Consider the following 20,449-nt stretch of genomic DNA (forward strand, 5'->3'; position numbering starts at 1 on the left):
CATCTTAAAAAAAATTAATTTCAGGCAAAATACTCACAAAATACAAACAATGAACCAAACACTTTACAAGCATTTTTATTCTACAGTTTCAGAATATTTCAAATTCTTTGTACAAACTTAAGCATATAAAAAGTGTCTCCTTATAAAAACAACATTGTTCTTTGCCTGGCACAAAGCCAGCATCCTGGCAAACATCATCTTGATTTCATGCCGCAAGGTCACTAAATCACAGTATCTCAACCAATCAATGATCCTGCAGTGATGAGAAGAGGCATGCTCCACACATCATCTAGTGGCTTTTCCATTCTCATGAGCATCCATCCTAATGACAAAAGACAAAGTTAGTAGCCACAAATGGACTGTAATCCTACTGATTAATGTGATAACAGGGCACATGATTAGACAAACACAGGAGTTCAACAAACCCATTTTCCTCTTTCAGATGTTGATAAAGCTCAGCCTTGTTATTCACAGAAGTCAATCTTCCTGCAAACTCCTGATGTTTTCTGGAGTTGGCTTGGGTGATTCGGTTGGTCCAAAGACTAAGTAGAGAGACAGGACCTGAAAAAGAAGAGAGCTCATTTTGACAGCTCTTTCGACTTATCGTAGATCACTAAAGAATGGATCTGATTGGCTGCCGTACCTTGTCATGCCACATTCTGACTGGGCACCATGCAATGGTCTTGAAATGGTCATGCAAATGTTTTTTTCCATTCACACAGGCACATGGATGATGATTACACAGATGTTTCTGTCTAAGAACATCATCGTGGCTTATTGCTTACTCTAAAATATGATGTGCTTGAGGCAGCTGGTACTTCTTTCGAAGAGCCTTAATCAAGGATGTAATTGGTAAAACATCATAAAGGTCCACAAAAGGTCCCTCGGTATGTGTGCACTCAGTTTGCATGTTTGTTTGTTAGCTTGTGCAATGTGTGTAATTTGTGATGTTGTCAAACTGCAATGAGCATCTTGTAATGCATCCACTTTCAGGACTGTTAAAGGCATTTTACATGGAACCAAAGCAAGCAGTCGCCCGCAACCGTTTCAACTAAAGGAATGCTAGAAGGCGATAACAGGCTGTATCTCTGAATGAGGAGATGAAGGATATTTTGTTAATATTAACAAAATAAAATAGCATTTATTTTACTTCCACGTTGTTCTTTGACCACATTAAAGCTGTGTGTGACAGGATTTTCGTATGCAAGCTTGACAAGCTTTCAGTGCTGCATATGCTCTCTCACATTGAAAATAAACTGGGAAAAGTGTACCATGTAAAACAGCTTGTAGATAAGGAAAGCTGTTACACATTCTCAAGCATCACCAAAATTAAGAATTTTCTGTACAGCTTTCCATTGATAAAAGGATTATGTTAAAATCTGTACAATAATCCAGCGTGAATTACTACATCATCGATACAAATATCATCATGAGAAATGCTTGATTTCCATTCAATAAAACATAAAAGTGAACCTTTAGATTTCTCTGGAGGCTGCTGCTCCTCTATGGCTAAGCGAGGTTTCTTGTTCAGGGGCTCTGGAGAGTCTGGCGAATCTTTAATGATCTCACATTCACTCTGTTCATCCTTCTCACGCTCCATCACCCCCTTCAGCCTGGAGAGGAAATAGCACTTATTCCATCAGAATCATAGACACAGACCAGGTGATTAATGAAGAAATTGAAGTTCACAGTCATCAATCTGAAAGTAGCTGTGGCTTGTTAAATGCACTTTGAAGTAGGGCTGGGCAATATGGCCAAAAATATTAACACAATATATTTTTTCATATCATTCAGTATCACTATTTATCAGGACATGCATTTTACCATTACTGGGGAAGGAAATGCATTCCAGATGTTTGTTAGACATCAAGAATGAATGTAAACTCCACAGGGTAAGCTACCTTTTAATTTTAAGTTCAAGAAGTATACTCAGTTTGGGATTTAATCCTAGATAAGGTGTGTGACCTTTATTCCCCATAATATCATGGTCTTCCATTGACGTTTGACATTCCTTATGGTCATTCATTTTTAAGTTTCCAACAGTGCTCTTCTTCCTGGTGTTGGCCTGACACTATGTAACCCGTACATGACGTTACTGAAGTAGCCTAAAAGTCATTACATCCACGGAAAGACTTTCTTGCCTGTATCAAAAAATTAGCGGATGTGACAGCGCTATGGATCATGACATAGTACATAAATAAACAGCACTGGGGTTGATGTCATGGTTGCTGTTGTGTTCAGTCGATAGCAGTATTGCATTGTCAGTGCTGTCTTAATCGGTATATAACGTTATCATATTAGCTGGTTAGCTAGTTTAGCCGCTAGCACTTCCTAACCAGCTGAATTCATATCTGTAATTCAGTTAGCTAGTCATGTGTATAACTTTGATGAGCTGCTTGCGTTTTTAACGACACACACCTGATTGTCTAGATGTACAATAAAAGCGAAATATCGAAAATTACTCAAAAGTTTATCATCGATATCATGGATTTATTTTCCAATAAATATCAAGATTACTAAAATACTTAAAATACTTTAATACACCACATATATAGAATGTACTTCATCACAATATATGTTGTCATTTCTTATTGTCCCATTTCAAGGTTTGTTACTTGTTTTTTGAAACTTGTACTGTGGCTAGCACTCTAACCTCTCAGAGTCTGTGGTCCAGCTCTTCTCCTCTGGGTCTTTGCCATTTTTCTCAGTTTTGTCCTCTTTATCCTCCCTTTTCCTTCCTCTTTTTTTCCTCTCCTCCTCCTCTGGGGGTTTGCTTCGGCAGGCACCGATACAGTCCAGTACACGCTGGTGCCGCTCACTGGTGCCCACATGAGTCTTTACCAGCGTCTCCAGCTCATTCCACATGATCCGATACTGCTCATCACTACAAACACAAACAAAACCACATCAAGTCACACACATTTTGGATGTGTATTTACTAATACTGGGGCTGCAACGGTATAATATGGTTCGGTACGTACCTTGGTTTTGGAGTCATGGTTCGGTACGGTTTTGGTACAGCAGGGAAAACAAAGAATATCACTTTAAATTATTCATTTTGAAACAGTGGCTGATGGGCAACAATTCTTATTGTGAAGGCTAATTTATACATGACTGCACTATGTAAATTTCTTCAACGGAATTACAATAAAAAACTTAAGAGCCTCTTATATGCACATTATATAAATACATAAATAATAATAAAAGTTTAAAAAACTGTAACAAAATTAAGACATTAGCAGTGCAGATTTCTGTCTTTTGCCTTTCAGCTCACCACTTGTACAAGTCCAGGGCGGATCTGTTAGCATTGACAATATCCCCTGCTGTTGAAATATTACTCCTCTGGCATTTGTTATCGCTTGAACCCTGTCTGAGCTTGCAGCTAGAGGCTGCTTGAATGCCGTGGCGAGACTAACTTGCACAGGCTGTTTATGCTTTGCTCCCATAAACTCAAGAGACACATGTGGCTAATGTCGCCGCAAATGAGTGCTTCCTGAGACATACCCGACTTCGGTGAAACAAAGCCGACACACAGCCTTCGTCCTGTTCACTACTCGATGCCCAGTATTACTGTAGCTACCTGCAAAACCATAATGCTCCTTAACAACAGATTTTAGAGATGGCGGCGGGTCTTAAATCTCTGGCTTATTTAAGTCCGACATATTTATATGTTGTTCAGCTCCATCACAGTTGGGAAAAATAGAGAGCTAGCTAGTATAAACTTCACATGCATTTATCTGATCCACAGTTTCTAGTGTACTGTGTTGGGCTCTGTTCTGTTAAGTTTTGGTTCTGTGCGGTCCCGTGTTGCTCTGCAATCTTTTTTCATTTTAATTCTATGCGGTTTGTTATATGTTGTTTTAATATTGGTTTCACACATGCTAAGATATGTACACATTCGTGTGACTGCATGTACCATACCGAAGACCCTGTATTTGTTCGGTTCGGCACGGATACATGTACTGTTGCAGCCCTAACTAATACAGATATCTAAGATTTCTAGAGTTACATGCACAAATAGATACTCCTACCGTTTGGGACCTTTTCCTCTGGAGCCGACAGTTGAGATGGGCAGAGGGTCACTCTTCCTCTCCATATCAACAAGATTATAGACTGTTTTCTGACAGGTCAGCACATCCTCTTCTGTTAGAGTGTCCTTCACAATGAGGTTAGCTAACGGCACCACCTGGAACAAACACACGCACACAACCAGTCAAAAGTTAGGACACAACTACTCATACTTTATTATTATTTTCCACATCTTTAAATAACAGTAAAGTCATAAAAACTATAAAATAACACAAATGCAAGACCTTAAAATAATAAAAGAAAATTCACTCTATTTTCACTCTGCCTAGATTGCACAGTGTTTCCCATTAATTACCTAGACTGTGGCGGCCCGCTTCGGCAAAGCTTCTCTTATTCCCAGTCAGTCAGTGACTTTTTTGCTGTGTCATCACCATTCATATCTATACAACCAACGTGTTTATGATTAAATTACTACTAGAGCACAAAATTGTTTACAAGAGCACAAAGGTCTTCATAGATCTAGCCCCTTAATTTTGCTCTTAAAGTACACCAGATTGATGCATTTAACTTTACATTTTCTTACGGGGGAGCATGCACCCGGACCCCCCTTGAAGGTCTGAGGTCAACCCACCACAGTCTCACAAAATCATGTGGGAAACACTGTTGCAGCTCCACATATTTCGGCCATTCTCTTATCCAACTTCACCTCGGATGCTTTTTAAACAGCACTGAAGTATTAAACACATTTAGACTGGTAAATAAATGCATACCTGTAGGTACATCCAATTTATACTTGCCTCCAAAATTTCAAGTGTAAACTTTTAGATCCAAAAATTAATCCAAAATGAAACAAATTCACTCAAGTGTGTTCAAAAGTTTTACTGATACTCTATACAGTGCTGTGGAAAATGTTTTGCCCCCATCCTGATTTCTTCTGTTTTTGTGTACATCTCATACTAAATTGTTTCAGAAATTCAAACAAAATCTAACATAACATCTGAGTAAACACAAAATACAGTTTTTAAATGATAATGTTATTTATTGAAGCAAAAACGTTATCCAATACCACTGGGACTGTGTGAAAAAGTATTTTCCCCCAGTTACTAAATCCCCAAATCTATGAAACTGCATTCATAATGGGGTTCAGCTGGACTAGACACACCCAGGCCTGATTACTGCCAGCCCTATTCAATCAAATCAACATCTAAATAGAACTTTTTCAGCAGCATGAAGTTGGCTAAAAGGTCTCACCCAGTAGCACACTATGCCAAGGTCGAAAGAAATTCAAGAAATGATGAGGAAAAAGGTGATTGAAATACATCAGTCTGGGAAGGGTTGCAAAGCTATTTCAAAGGCTCTGGGACTCCAAAGAATCACAGTGAGAGCCATTACCTCCAAATAGAGAAAACTTGGCACAGTATTGAACCTTCCCAGAAGTGGCCGACCTTCCAAAATTCCTCCAAGAGCACAGCGATGATTCATCCAGGAAGTCCCAAAAACCCAAGGACAACATCCAAGGAACTGCAGGCCTCTATCAGAAAGACACTGGCCAAAAATAGCATCCATGGAAAAGTGGCGAGGTAAAACCCACTGCTAAACAAGAAGAACATCAAGGCCCATCTGAATTTTGCCAAAACACACCTTGATGATCCTCAAACCTTTTGGGAGAATGTTCTGAGGACTGATGAGTCGAAAGTGGAACTGTTTGGAAGACAGGTGTCCCGTTACATCTGGTGTAAATCAAACACAAAATTCCACAAAAAGAACATCATACCTATGGTCAAGCATGATGGTGGTAGTGTGATGGTGTGGGGATGCTTTGCTGATTCAGGGCCAGGGCGACTTGCAATAATTGAGGGAAACATGAATTCTGCTCTCTACCAGAAAATCCTAAAGGAGAACATCCAGTCATCATTCTGTGAGTTGAAGCTCAAATGCAGCTGGATTATGCAGCAAGACAATGATCCAAAGCATAGGAGTAAGTCCACCTCTGAATGGCTCAAATGAAGCAAAATTAAAGTTTTGGAGTGGCCTAGTCAAAGTCCTGACTTGTACCCGATTGAGATGCTGTGGCAGGACCTTAAATGGGCAATTCATGCTTGAAAACCCTCCAATGTGACTGAACTAAAGCAGTTCTGCAAAGAAGAGTGGGCCAAAATTCCACCACAGCGTTGTGAAAGACTGATCTCCAGTTGAAAGCGTTTGGTTGCAGTTGTTGCTGCTAAAGGTGGCACAACCAGCTATTATGTTTAAGGGGCTAAAGGTGGCACAAACAGCTATTAAGTTTAAGGGGGTAGTTATAGGTGATATAGGTGTTGGATAACTTTTTTGCTTCAATAAAAAAATATATATATTTGAAAACTGTATTTTGTGTTTACTCAGGTTGCCTTTGTTTTATGTTATATCTTGTTTAAAATCTTAAACAATTTAGTATGAAAAATACACAAAAACAGAAGAAATCATGATGGGGGCAAATACCTTTTCACAGCACTGTATTTGCACTACGACAAACACAAAGATGTAAACAATCCCACAGAAGCAAATACAAATGAACAAAATAATAAACCTTGGCATGACTAAAACTCACAAAGGAGTAAATGCTGACCAAATGCATCCATCAAAAGATAATTTCATTGGAGAAAAGAAGAAACTCAATGATTAGATGGTGTCTCTCACCGCCTGCATGTTGAAGATCGTTGTTTGAGAGATGATCATTGGCCAGTACCGTGTGTGCCGCTCTAGCTGGGCTTTGGCTCTCTCAAGTGGAGTTTTGCTTGCTGTATCTACCATTGTGTCTGGAAACGGAGTCAGACGATTCTCTCGCATAAACTCACCAAAGTCCTGCAGACAGAGATTAACAGCAAATTTACTCTACACCCTGGCATAGGAAATACAAATGTTTCTCTAAAAACGTTCGGGAGGTCAGTTCATTCAGAAGGTCAAAGCTGAGAGGTCAGGCAGTGCTGGCTGAGCTTACAGTGATGCGGTAGTCGGTCACTCGTCCCCCGCAGCCCTCGCTGATGGAGGGCGGGTCTTCGAGTGTGGAGCGAGTGCTGTTCAGCACATGCAGAAAGATCTCCCCTCCATGACTGCTCAACATGTGACTAATGACCTTTGACCCTGACTTTCGGGGCTGCTCAAGCAGCACTGATCGACCTGGAAAGACACCAGACAAAATGACAGGAGGCAATTAAGGTTAAATTGCTATACATTCATATCACATCTTCTCTCTCCATTACTGGAGCAAAGAAACACCAGCTCTGAATGAGAATATATGAAGTGACTCTTAAAGTCAACATGAAATGAAGTTCACAGACCCATTTTACTTTAGTAATGTGACATATGTCCAAATGAAAATGTATGGCAGGACTTGTATTTATCCTTTTGGAGTTGATTGGATCATGACCGTGAAATAAGAGGACTTGGAGAAAAAAGGGAAGTTGTTTCAGAGGCAGAGCAAGCTATTACATTTTGATTAAAGATTATGCAGACAAATGTTTTCTTTGGAACAGCAAGCACCGATGACTCATTCACAATAAGACCAGGAATGATTGTTAATAAAAGTACTGTAAATAGGGTGCATTTTGATTTCATGTTGACTTTAAGACATTTAAATCAGTTAAGTTTGCAAGTACCGTTCAACAGGAAGTTGGTGAGACAGGAAGATGGTCGGCTGTTGACGTCAACAGGAGAAATGCGATAGGCCCCAGTGCAGTAATGTAGCTCTTCCAAAAAATAAAATCACAAAACACATCAGTCATATGAAATTAAAAGCTGAGGACAACACTTTTTCAGAGTTTCAAGCACTCACCTACACTGTTGGTACGTGGAGTGCACCATTTGAGTGTAACTGTTTCCTTCAGGCCACTGTCTCTGCTGGTGCTGCCAGCCATGTGCAAATCACCTACACACAAAACAAGCGGAGACAAACAGCAATATGATTAGGAATGTCATAAAATATTGTTACATCGATTCTTGATCGACATGTTATTTTCTCAAGAAATTGAAGCATCGATGTATTAACTTTAGCCAACATTTGAATTAGAAGCCTAATTTGTGTGCTTTCCAAATTACTGTCTATTGGCCTTCCGTTTAATGTAGTCTGCATCATAGCTTTGGGAGAGAACAAGGGGGTGATGCCAGTCGTGAGTAGGACAAGGCACAGATAATGTATTACACACAGGACATGTCGATGTGGTGCAGGTGGGAGTCCAAGGTTGTGAATCCATTTACACAAAATTTATGAAAATTTTTGTGTGTCAAGAATGAATAACGTGACGTTTACGAATTCTCAGGTTAGTGTGTGAAACTGGTGTAATTGCGCAAACTGATTAGAAATAGCAACGTTTATGATGCAATTTCTCTGTATGTAGTCTTTAATAGGTTTCACTTAACCCTCCTACGGTCTTCGGTCATTTTAGACTGGAATCACTTTTGCAGATTTAATAAAAATGGTTTCCTTTATCGGAGAGGTACAAGACTCAGTGCAAAAAACAAAAACATTTGGGCATGATTCGATAAGTTTAAGGGGTCGTAAAAAAAACAAAAAGCATCACCTTTGGTCTTCGTGGTCAAAATTGACCGAACATTGAAAATTAATGGTAAAGACCATGACACAGAGCAATTTTTTTTGATCTGTCAAATACAATCAATAATTAAACCAAAATGTAGAAAAACACACACAGAAATCAAAGGGTAAGACTATAAAACATCCAGAGTGTAAAACATTCACATCCACACACACAAATGAACTGGTGAGACCATAACACAGAGCATTTTCTTTTATTTGTCAAATAAAATCAATAAATCAGTCACAATGCTAAACACACACACACACTCAGAAATAAGGGGGTGAGACAATAACACACCCACAGTGCAGAACACACACACGCGCGTGCGCGCGCACACACACACACACACACACAGAAATAAATGGGTGAGATTAAAACAGCCAAGAGACAAAACGCACAACATAACAAACAGAAATAAAGGTGTGCAGACAGCTTCCCAAGAGACATTGAACCAGCATGGTGAGCAAAAAATCCATCTGTAAGGTACACGGCATACCATCATAACTACACGCTGCCACGGATGCATGAATGCATAAAGACATTGCATCATTCTTTACTGTTCTTACTGTTTTTATTGTTTACTGTTTGTTCTTATGCATTTATTGTTGTGCATTATTGCTGTTCACCTCACTGACTTGAAAATATTTGCAAAATAAATTTTTGCTATAGAAAGTTTGAAATTGTAAAGCATTTACTCTGATTCTTCTGTTTTATACTCTAATTGAATTTGTACAATTTTGCAGTTAATTTCTTTTAACAGCAAAAACTGACACTTCAAATAAATTTTAAAATGCTAAACTTTGACGAGATGTTTAATAGTTTGATAATGTCTAAATATATATCCAAATGCATAAGTTGTGATAAAATATAAAATTTAAAAAGGAGTGGGAGGACCAAAGGTAGGGCTCATTTATGAAGACCATAGGAGGGTTAAACTGTCAAACCACAAAGAGTCATACTTGTAACAGCAAATACATTGTGTAGGCTATATAAATTGAATTTAATGAAAAACTACACGAGTTGCGCTCCGTGGCGCTGCAGAATTTTGAACAGCCTCCGGAGTCATATCTGGGCATTGCCGACTGACACAGAATGGCGGCGGTTTGCGTACTTTCATAAAAAATAATTGTTTCGATTTTAGAACACACCATATCGTCAGCCACACGCGTCTGGTGTGCGAGCCACTTTAAGTTACCCTGCCATTCACACTTCCCCAAAGTTGTGTTAGTAAGCATGAAGAGACAAAAACTATTGTGCAACGAGTAGCCCTTTTTATATATCTGAAAAAATGCCTATATAAATCGATAATCATCTAGAAAATTCTGATTACCGATGCATGAAAAAGGCATCGATCCCCACCCATTTTTGGGTGTGTGATCTGTCTGAGCAGTTGCTCTGATCTCATGTCCAACTGCCTGATGTAGTGAAATGAAGGTTGTGTTGAATTATTGATGTAAAGAGGGACTGATAACACTCACCACTCTTGATGAATTCCATATGAGCATCCCGATGGTGCAATAGCTCAACATCATAATTTGCAGAAGTGTTAGCGTGCTGCTCCTCCTTCTCAAACACAGGGAAAAACACACATATATACTGTATATCAGCAGCTGGGACTCTACACTACAACACACCACAATCTACTGCTGCTTTCATGTTTGAGAAGCACAGCTTACAACATAACTGTGCCCTCAGATCTGATTTTCACCAAGATCTCTGAAACTTCCAGCTGGATCATATGCCGTGGAGATGAAGGCTTTGAAGATACAAATGGAGCTTACACACAAAACATAACGGGAAGAGGAGAAGGATCAGGAGAAAAGAGATTGGTGGACTCTGTGGAGCAGGACGTTTCATCTTTGGGGTCACTGTTATGTCCTCAAATACACACACCCTAACACTAGTATGCTTCTGCAGGGAACTGCGGCTTTGAGTTACAACAACACAAGCCACCAATGAAAGACACTTCACATCCGGCCACACCCAACGAAGGAAAGAGATATCACCCAGGAGAAGTAAGAGAGAGAGATAGCAAAAACAAGAGAGTAGAGGGAGAGATCACCCTGATAGAGAGGCGGTCTAAGGTCTATGGGGTGATGGGGTTCTAGAGGGTCAATTGTCCATCCAGCCGAATGCTAATCAGAAATATCTGCAATCTGCAAGCCAAACATTATATGTCTGTAAAGTCAACATGAAACGCCATTCACAACCCATTTTATTTTCATAATGTGACATATGTTAGAATATTCAATACTATTTGATAAAAGATAACGAAGACAAAAGTTTTTGGACTTTTGTTCGTTGAATTGTGTACAAGGAACATGTTTTATTCAATTTAATATTGAAAATGTTTATTTCACGTTGACTTTAAATAATACCATTTTACACATTTTCAGAAGTGTTTCCTTGCTATAATCATACTCATGTAAAAGCTTTTAAAACTAGTTGATCCTAATTGAATGAAAGCTCCTTAAAAGCTCCTCTTTTTTTTTTTTTTTATCCGAGATTAGCAAGAGCTGGATGAGGGTACGGGGTTTTGCTCTGGAGTAGTAATAGTAACTCTGGTGAAGTACTGACCTGCTCACAGACATTTAATGTAGGCTAACAAAACAAACAATAAACCATGAAAACAGCAGCTGTGTAAGAATTAACTGATACAGTGCATACAAGTGATGAAGAGAGGCAGAGAGAGACAGGCAGAGAGGAAAGTGTTTGACAGTAATTCTGACCTTCATGGGGATGTTAGTGATGGTGGTGGAGGCCAAATCAAAGTGCTGCTGAACCAGCACATTCAGTTTAGAGGCCAGATAGCGTCCAGCACGCACACTGTGAACCTCACTGCTCAACACTGATGAGAGCTGCAACATACACAGAGTAGAGAGAAAGACATATACTACAAAATTTAGGACATAAATAGTAATCAGGATAATATAAAGACTTCAAAGTTTAGCCATACTCAGCGGAATTTATGTTTCTCAAATATAACTGGCACCTAGGTATGAATTTCTTTACAAAACTGTAATTTCATTTATTTTTTTTAATGGATGGGGACTCCTTCAATAGTGTTTATAAAGCATCCTAGGTGGCACCTCATGAAGTTGGTTGAGAGAATGTCCAAAGTGTGCAGAGCAGTAATCTAAGTAAAGAGAGGCTACTTGGAAGAAGCCAAAATATAAGAGAGTTTTCATTTGGTTAAATTTTTTTGTCATTTTTGGTACTTCAGACCTTTGTTTTGTTAGACAAGAAAAACCAACTTCATACTACTGTATGTGACCCACATTCAGCTTTCGTCCATTGAAAATGTGTCAAGTTTAACAATTTAAGAATGGTGCTTCATTGGGAGCCCCAATTATCTGGGATTTTACCACAGCGTGAAGGACCAAAAAGAAAAGTTTGTTCTGAACTAGATTCTAACAGTATAGTTAAAGGGATAGTTCACCCAAAAATAAAAATTCTCTCATTTACTCACCCTCATGCCATCCCAGACCTGTATGACTTACTTTCTTCTGCAGAACAAAAATTAAGATTTTAGAAGAATATTTCAGCTCTGTAGGTCTAAACAATGCAAGTGAATGGGTGCCAAAATTTTGAAGCACCAAAATCCACATAAAGGGAGCATAAAAGTAATCCATACGACTCCAGTGGTTAAATAGATGTGTTCAGGCACAATATGATATGTGTTGGTGAGAAACAATCAATATTTCAAAATATCAGAGAAATCAGAGATCAATATTTAAGTCATTTTTTTAATCATAAATTCTCTTCCCTGCCAAGTAGGGGGCGATGCGAAGAATGTGAATCACCAAAAACAGGAGGAGGAGAAAGTGAAAGTGATGGAAAAAGGACTTAAATATTTATCAGTTTCTCACCCACACCTATCATATCTCTTCAGAAGATACGGATTTAACCACCAGAGTCATCTGGAGTACTATCTTGTTGCCCTTATGTGGATTTTGGAGTTTCAAAATGTTGGCACCCATTCACTTGCATTGTATGGACCTACAGAGTTGAGATATTCTTCTAAAAATCTATGTTTGTGTTCAGCAGATGAATATAAAGTCATACACATCTGGGATGGCATGAGGGTGAGTAAATGATGAGAGAATTTTCATTTTTGGGTGAACTATCCCTTTTAATATTTATCCCTTTTAAGACATATTTAATATTTCTGGAGTTACTAGTATTAACTAGTATTTTTAAACTTACTCCAGGGTAATATAACACAAAGCATAATGTTATACATTTACACTAAATAATAAATCAATAAAAAATATTTTTAAAAAGTTTGATAGATTTACGGTAGAAACGCGTCATCACAGTCTGTAAAAAAAAAAAAATCTACCATAGGCTAAAATAGTCATTTTGCCCCCCTTTAAACAAAATAATGTAATACTCAGTAAATATTGATTCTTAGAATTTAAGATTTTGGCTTTCATCTTCATTAATGTCTCTCTTTCTTAAAAAAAAAAAAAAAAAAAAAAGAAAAAAACTTCAGCTGGGGAAGTTTCTGAAATTGGTTTATTTGGCATGGAATAACCCACTAATTGTTCATTTAGCAATAATAAAGAGAGAGGCTGTAGACTTTCACCTCTTTCTTTTGGCGGTCTGAGACCAGAGTGTCGTCGCCCTGTGGGTAGATGTGGACCAGCACAAGCTCACACTGCTGAATAGGCATCAGTCTGCACAGATCAAACACAACATAAGGAGAAACCAGAAATATGAGCATATTAATACCATGCAAATCAAAGCAAAACTTCTTTACTCTTACTTCTTAATATCACAACTAACCGATCAGATCCTGCAGCCAGTTTGTTCTGCTCCTGAATGGTTTCCAGTACACAGTCCTCCAGCATTCTGACATGAGTATCACTGAAAAAGAGAGACAGCGTCTTTTATTAGTAGAGCAAAGTTACTCCTCAACTGCCCTTAAAGTCAGAATATTTATAACTGAAACATAGCTTAACTAGATTTTAATGTATCTGTTTAATTTAAGCTGTGCTTGTTTCTACATAAATGTTAGGGTTTTGTGGGTGGTTGCTGGGAACAGCAATGTGGTTGCTAAGGTATTCAGAGTATTTTTTTAGCACACTGCTTTGCAGTTGCTGGGGTGTTATGGGTGGTTGCTTACTGGCCCAAATCAAATGAGTCCACTCCTAAGTCTATATGATATTCTGGTCCATATACCTATATATGGCTCGGTCTTTTTCTTCCATGCAATTCTATGTAATTTTTGACCCCCAAGTGGAAAATTAATATCAGTTGTGTTAGCCTAAGGGTTAATGATCTGGGACTATATAGCAATGCAGATCTTATCACCTTTGTGCAAGACATTTAACCGCAGGTTACTCCTGAAGTTCAATCTCGACATCCAAAGTAAGGTGTGTTGCTCAGGAAATAAAGCAGCTGCTAAACGATAAGTACTCCATGTATTAATTGTACTCACCTTTTGGCATTAGTAAGACAGATAATGCGCCCTCTATTGGCAACTCTGTCAGCCATGTCCATCAGAGAAGTACGAGCCTCGTGCTGGTATTCTGTGATCTTACACAGCGATTCAACTGCGGCCACCAGTCCATGCAGCACACTGCAGCATTCAGGATCCTCACGAGGGTTTGGAGGCCCGACAGCTGCTAAAGCAGCCATCAACTGACCAAACACCACAGACAAACACTTCAACGCATGTCCTGCACAACAGATTATCCTTGAACATGCAAGGTGTTTGATATGGATATGCATACTGAGCTATGCTTTACCTCAAGTGTGTTCTGGTTTTCCTGCTTCCAGCTGTTCAGGATGTGAACCTCAGAATCACTCACAATGTAGTTCACCTAAGAGACAACACTCAAGTGTAAGCAGAGTCACTACTAACGCTGCATTAAAGTGATAGCTTACACTTAAATGAAAATGCTGTCATCGTTTACTCAACCTCATGTTGTTCCAAATCCATATGAATTTATTTCTTCCATGGAAGACAGAAGGAGATGTTAGGCAGAATGTTTGCCTTAGTCCCCATTCACTATTATTGTATATTTTTTCCATGAAAAGAAACTGAATGATGACTGAGGCTGTCAGACTCTCACATTCTGCATAACATCTCCTTTTGTACTTCACAGAATAAAGAAAGTTATACTGGTTTGGAACAATATAAAAGCGAGATGATAACAGAATTTTAATTTTTAGGTGGACAAGCCCTTTAAGCAGCCGCACAGGGTTTCAAATGACACTTACTAGTTTCCTGGTGGGGTAAATGTCATACAGGATCCGGCAGTACTCCATGGAGCACTCAACAGCACAAGTCCATAGAGATTTGGAGACTGGAGCCAGAGGAATCACACCCTGTGAGCGGCTTTTGGTCAGCATGTCACACTCGATCAGCTGCCGGCAGGACTCTGCCATGTACGGGCAGTGATCGACCACAAAGGCCGTCTTGTGTGAAACTGAAAACATCCTCATCTTAAAGAAACTGCAGCACAGAGGCAGGAAAATAAAATGGTTGTATTACATTTATGGCTTCTTGGGGTAATTATACTTTTAGGAAGCTGACATGTCCTGTGTGTTTGATAAGCTATACTCCAACTTTTTTCTAATTCTTAATTAGTGTACGCGTGCGGTTTCAATGACCTTTAACTGGAAGAATACATGGAACATTTGTACTTTAAAAATTAAATTGTCACACTGCATGACCATTTTAAATGAACTAGTGGAGACAATAACGACTAAAATGGTGAAAAATTTAAAGAAATTATGACCAGTCACAGAAAATAATATATAGGCTACATTCAAATAAACGTTAAAATAAATCTTGATGATGATGATTAAAAAATTCAAATCAACGACAGATCTGACACCCCATGCAATTATAACTATAGTAATATGTGCAGACTTCGAAGCTTTTGTGTAATGTTCTGACATTATGAATATGAACATGTCATCAACGTAAACAACTACCAACAGAAAATTACCCACGAGTTGACAAAAAACGCCTCTTTCTGTGAATGTTTTGTGTTAAAAAAGAAATACTTTAAGAAACAAATAGTTGGGGAGCTTTTTATAATGATTAATAAGAAAACACCTGATTATTTTTTTCACCTGTCTGTCAAACAACACCAGCTAGCATTAGCCTGCTAGCATCGTCATCTTGTTTTCCATCTGCGGTGAACGTGCACAGAAGAAAACCAAAAAACACTCGTGTATACAAACTGCGTCAGGAACTGTGTGGGGAATTAAACAGAAACGTAAAAGACAACAGAGGACTAAAAACAAAATGGTACGGGGTAAACTAGTGAAGCCAGTCTGACAGCGATAATAAGAGCGCAGGGGAATAAACATGCAGTTACTCGTGTCCGTCAGTCAAATATCTCCCTGGGAACTCCGACAAACGCATAAAACGGTCCTGGTGCAAAGTGCCATTCTTTCAACCAAAGGCTAACAGCCCTTTACAAAATGACTTTGCCATTACTTATTTCGTCTTCACTATGAAAAAAAATAATTTCTTTATTTTTAATAGTAAAAAACTGAATATATATATATATATATATATATATATATATATATATATATATATATATATATATATATATATATATATATATTATCTGATATATATATATCAGAATGAGCTTTATTGCCAAGTATGCTTACACATCCAAGGAATTTGTCTTGGTGACAGAAGCTTCCAGTGCACAAACAATACAACAAGACAGAGGTAATAATATTATATATCAGGCCGGAGTGGCAATAGGGAAGACCGGGCCGGTCAAAAATTGGGCAGGTTAGGTCCGCATGTTGATTGACAAACTTTCATCATATGTCGCATAACAATTGCCAACAGTCCGTAACATCCGGTATTTAAAGGATCAGAACTGCGTTCCGTATTATAGCGGACCCGGTCTGTATTTTATCATCTCACACCCAAACAAATGAGAGGGTAGCCTGTGAGAGACCAAACTGATGTTGCGCCGCTTCACTTGACAGCGCGGGAAGGATCACAGAAGATCCATCGAGAACAGATAGGCTACTAATAGCTGAATGGATGAACGTGCTTCAGGTACAAGATCATCACAAGTTTAATACTGACTGCAGTCTCACAATCTCAATCAATTAATCTCTGAAATCCTCTTCCCTAGCAGTGCAGAATGATAAGAGCAAAATTATTTTTTGTCACAAAATAACAGAATACTTAAAGTAAATGAATACAGATGCAACAGCACGACACGGTACGAAAATAATGGGACTTTACAGCTCTCAAAAGATTAAACTCAACGAAACAGACTGCACAAAGTGCCTTCAATGTTGTATCATGCGATAAAACCCTCTTAAACCGTTTTGCCTTTGTCCTGAACATTTACATTCCAAGTAAAAGAAAAGTACAACTGTGTTATTTTTAGTCTTTTATTTCACATTATTTCAGTCATTTTATGGGCATTTTATTAACACCATTTATATATAAAAAGCATATGTTTATAAATATGTATTTAAATGTATTGCCATTATATCTATTTGGGAATATTGGGAATCATATAGCCTATTTAACAGATTAATGAAATATATGATTGAAAATCAAATCATTGTAAAATGGCACGTTTTTGAATGGCATGTAAAAATGTAAAAACAATCACTCAAACTTAATTGTTTCACTGGATCTGTTGCTATTTTAATTATCTAAAATACTAAGCACTGACCATTTAAAGTGTGAGCCTGTACATCTTGAAAGAATTATAAACATTTACAGTTCTATAGTGTTACCATGTGCCTAGATAGTCTTTAAAATAAACTTATCTCATCATTTACTCACCCTCATGCCATCCCAGATGTGTATGACTTTCTGTCTTCTGGTGAACACAAATGAAGATTTTTAGAAGAATTTCTCAGTTCTGTTGGTCCTTTCAATGCAAGTGAATGGTGATCAGAACTCAGAAGGTACAAAAATCACATAAATGCAGCATAAAAGTAATCCATACAACTCCAGTGGTTTAATCTATGTCTTCAGAAGCGATATGATAGGTGTGGGTGAGAAACAGATCAATATTTAAGTTTTTTGTTTTTTACTATAAATTCTCCTCCTTGCCCAGTAGGGGGCGATATGCTTATGTAAATCACCAAAACAGAAGAAGAACTCTTAAGAGAGAAGAGTGCTTATGACAGTGAAAGTGGAGATTTATAGTAAAAAATGACTTAATTATTGATCTGTTTCTCACTGCTTCTCATTTACTTGCATTGAACGGACCAACAGTTCTTCTAAACATCTTCATTCATGTTCTGCAAAAGAAAGTCATACACATCTGGGATGGCATGAGGGTGAGGAAATGATCAAATATCCCTTTAACATTCACTTATTTTTACAACACATACAATGATGTCTTATGACAAAGTGAAAATCTTAGTGAATGCCGTATGTGGTATAATGACATGGAGAGCTTAAATCATTTTCAAGTAATTACATATATTGCATATTTTTGCTGTGATCTTGTTTTAGTGTTATTATCTTCACCTCCAACCCCCCTTTTGGGTGTGGGCTGACTTGGAAATGACATCCTGGGCTGAATATGAATCCCACTCCGGCCCTGTTATATATATATATATATATATGGATATGCCTGAGGTATAGTCTGAGGAAAAAAAAAAAAACTGTTCCTGTGCCTGGCGGTTCTGGTGCTCAGTGCTCTGTAGTGCCGTCCAGAAGGCAACCGTTCAAAAAATAGTGGGCTGGGTAAGTGGGGTCCAGGGTGATTTTTCCAGTCCTTTTCCTTACTCTGGAAGTGTACAGTTCTTGAAGGGAGGGAAGGGGGCAACCAATAATCTGCTCAGCAGTCCGAACTGTACTTTGTAGTCTTCTGATATCCGATTTGAAGTGCAGAGGACAGACTCAATGACCGCTGAGTAGAACTGTATCAGCAGCGCCTGTGGCAGTTTGAACTTCCTCAGCTCGTGAAGGAAGTACAACCTCTGCTGGGCCTTTTTCACAATGGAGTCAACGTGGGTCTCCCACTTCAGGTATATATATATATATATATATATATATATATATATATATATATATATATATATATATATATATATATATATATATATTATATAAATAAATGCCCATAAAATGACTCTCATTACTATATATATATATATATATATATATATAGTAATGAGAGTCATTTTATGGGCATTTTATTAACACCATTTATATATAAAAATAAAAAGCATATGTTTATAAATATGTATTTAAAATGTATTGCCATTATATCTATTTGGGAATATTGGGAATCATATAGCCTATTTAACAGATTAGTGAAATATATGATTGAAAATCAAAGTAACAGTTGGTTCTGTTGAGAATGTATGTATTCTTTTTCATAATCATAACAATTATCTCAAGCTACTCATTTATATAAAATGGAGTAGAACAAGTATTAGGTCATTAGAATATCAATAGGCTTACGATCATACTACTGTAGGTAATAGTGTTATAATTAGTTTTTCTCCTCAAAAGTAAAATAAAAAATATGTTTTTACCACCTCAAAATATTTTTTAACAGGTTTCTTTTTTTTTTTTTGTACAACCTGTGCATAAAAAAAAAAAAAAAAAAAAAAATTTCAAAAGATAATTGTATTCTTCAGGTATAGTTAAAGCTAGTTTCAGATAACTTTGTAAAAAGTTCTAGAAATCTGTTAAGTCATGCCCAGTAAACTCAAATAGTTTAATGATGTACACCAGAGACTTTGTGTACACTTAGAAAGATAAGAAATTAATGTCAAGTTGTTGGTGTAGAAAGACTAAATAAATTGTGCCCAAGACAAAAAAGCGGCCACCCCTGGCCACCCCCTAGCTCCGCCCCGCATCACCCACGCGCAGAGGTGGAAAGTAACAAATTACAACTACTCGTTTCGTACTTGAGTACATTTTTCAAATTTTTCTACTTTTTTAAGTATAAATAAATAATAGTACTTTTACTTTTACTTGAGTTGATTAAAAATGACGTATACAACTTCGCTACAGTTATTTTTCAACACAATTACAAAGTACAGAAAAATATATATAATACTGCTGAATTTTTAGGAAGAAGAAAGTTATAAGCGCTAAATCTGTTTATAAACTAAAACTCGCTGTGCGAGAAGGCCACAGGGCACAGCATCATGAGCACAGCAGCTTGCATAAACTGCCGCCGGTGTCCTCTCTTCTCTAGCTTCTCCAAGACTTTCTTTCCTGTCACTATACAAGAACTGTAATACTGTGATTTTCTGCATATTTCATTTTATTCTACAAAGGAGCTGTTCATTCAAGTACGAGGGAACCGTTTGAACACGTTTAACCACTGATCACACTTTTTTTTGTTTTTGTTTTTAAGGTAGGCAATGATTTAACTGTATCAAACATTAACACAATGTAGTTTGACACATATGTGGGGATATCTTGTTTACTTGCTACTATATGTCTAAAACAAACTTATAAATATCTTAGAAATATACAATGCCAATAGTGTTGGAATTTAACGGGGACTCGGTGCAAAAATTCCACCGAAATTAACAAAAATATCCCAGAAATTCAAAATATGGAGGCAAAAATTGCTCACGCAATGAGTTCCCGTGTTTGATTAATAATATCTGATATAGTTACAATTATGTATATTGTGATCTTCTTTTGACTTTTCACTGAACATTATTTTTTTTCCCACCGTCCGGTTCCTTGCACCATCTTACGCACAGACGAGCTGTCCAATTCTATTAATCCACATCAGTTCGGTATGTAATCCCATGTAAAATTCCGTAACCGTTTGCCTCTTGTTAAAAATAAAGTGTCCTAGAGGGTAACACTCTCACTCATGGTGCTGTACTGTACTTCTCTGCCCTGTGCTGCT

At 37.7% G+C, this 20,449-nt stretch overlaps 1 protein-coding gene across 2 annotated transcripts; it reads right to left on the reverse strand.

The window, feature by feature from the left end:
- Positions 1-59: 59 nt before the first annotated feature.
- Positions 60-15,940, reverse strand: LOC127436787 (integrator complex subunit 13-like). Of its 2 annotated transcripts, none has more exons than XM_051691170.1 (17): positions 15,690-15,940; positions 14,829-15,063; positions 14,354-14,428; positions 14,044-14,246; positions 13,389-13,469; positions 13,189-13,279; positions 11,330-11,458; positions 10,079-10,163; positions 7,841-7,933; positions 7,665-7,754; positions 7,007-7,185; positions 6,706-6,870; positions 4,032-4,186; positions 2,654-2,884; positions 1,474-1,613; positions 426-561; positions 60-322 (listed from the first exon to the last, which is right to left on the reverse strand). In XM_051691170.1, exons 2-17 carry the CDS (start codon positions 15,051-15,053, stop codon positions 286-288), a joined length of 2,115 nt encoding a protein of 704 aa, XP_051547130.1. In that variant the 5' UTR covers positions 15,054-15,063; positions 15,690-15,940; the 3' UTR covers positions 60-285. The 2 variants fall into 2 exon arrangements, with proteins under 2 accessions (XP_051547130.1, XP_051547131.1); XM_051691171.1 differs by having other exon boundaries at positions 15,673-15,940.
- Positions 15,941-20,449: the final 4,509 nt, after the last annotated feature.

Source organism: Myxocyprinus asiaticus, chromosome 47, assembly GCF_019703515.2.
Source record: "Myxocyprinus asiaticus isolate MX2 ecotype Aquarium Trade chromosome 47, UBuf_Myxa_2, whole genome shotgun sequence".
In the NCBI taxonomy this organism is placed as follows: domain Eukaryota; kingdom Metazoa; phylum Chordata; class Actinopteri; order Cypriniformes; family Catostomidae; genus Myxocyprinus; species Myxocyprinus asiaticus.

Bases quoted from the DNA above. Each gene is read 5' to 3' on its own strand.
- LOC127436787 (XM_051691170.1), bottom strand. From the start codon at position 15,053: ATGAGGATGTTTTCAGTTTCACACAAGACGGCCTTTGTGGTCGATCAC. The intron at 10,164-11,329 runs GTCAGAATTACT...GTGTTTGAGAAG, and splicing joins TCACTAACATCCCCATGAAG to GAGGAGCAGCACGCTAACAC. The intron at 7,186-7,664 runs GTACTTGCAAAC...GTGTCTTTCCAG, and splicing joins CACCAACTTCCTGTTGAACG to GTCGATCAGTGCTGCTTGAG.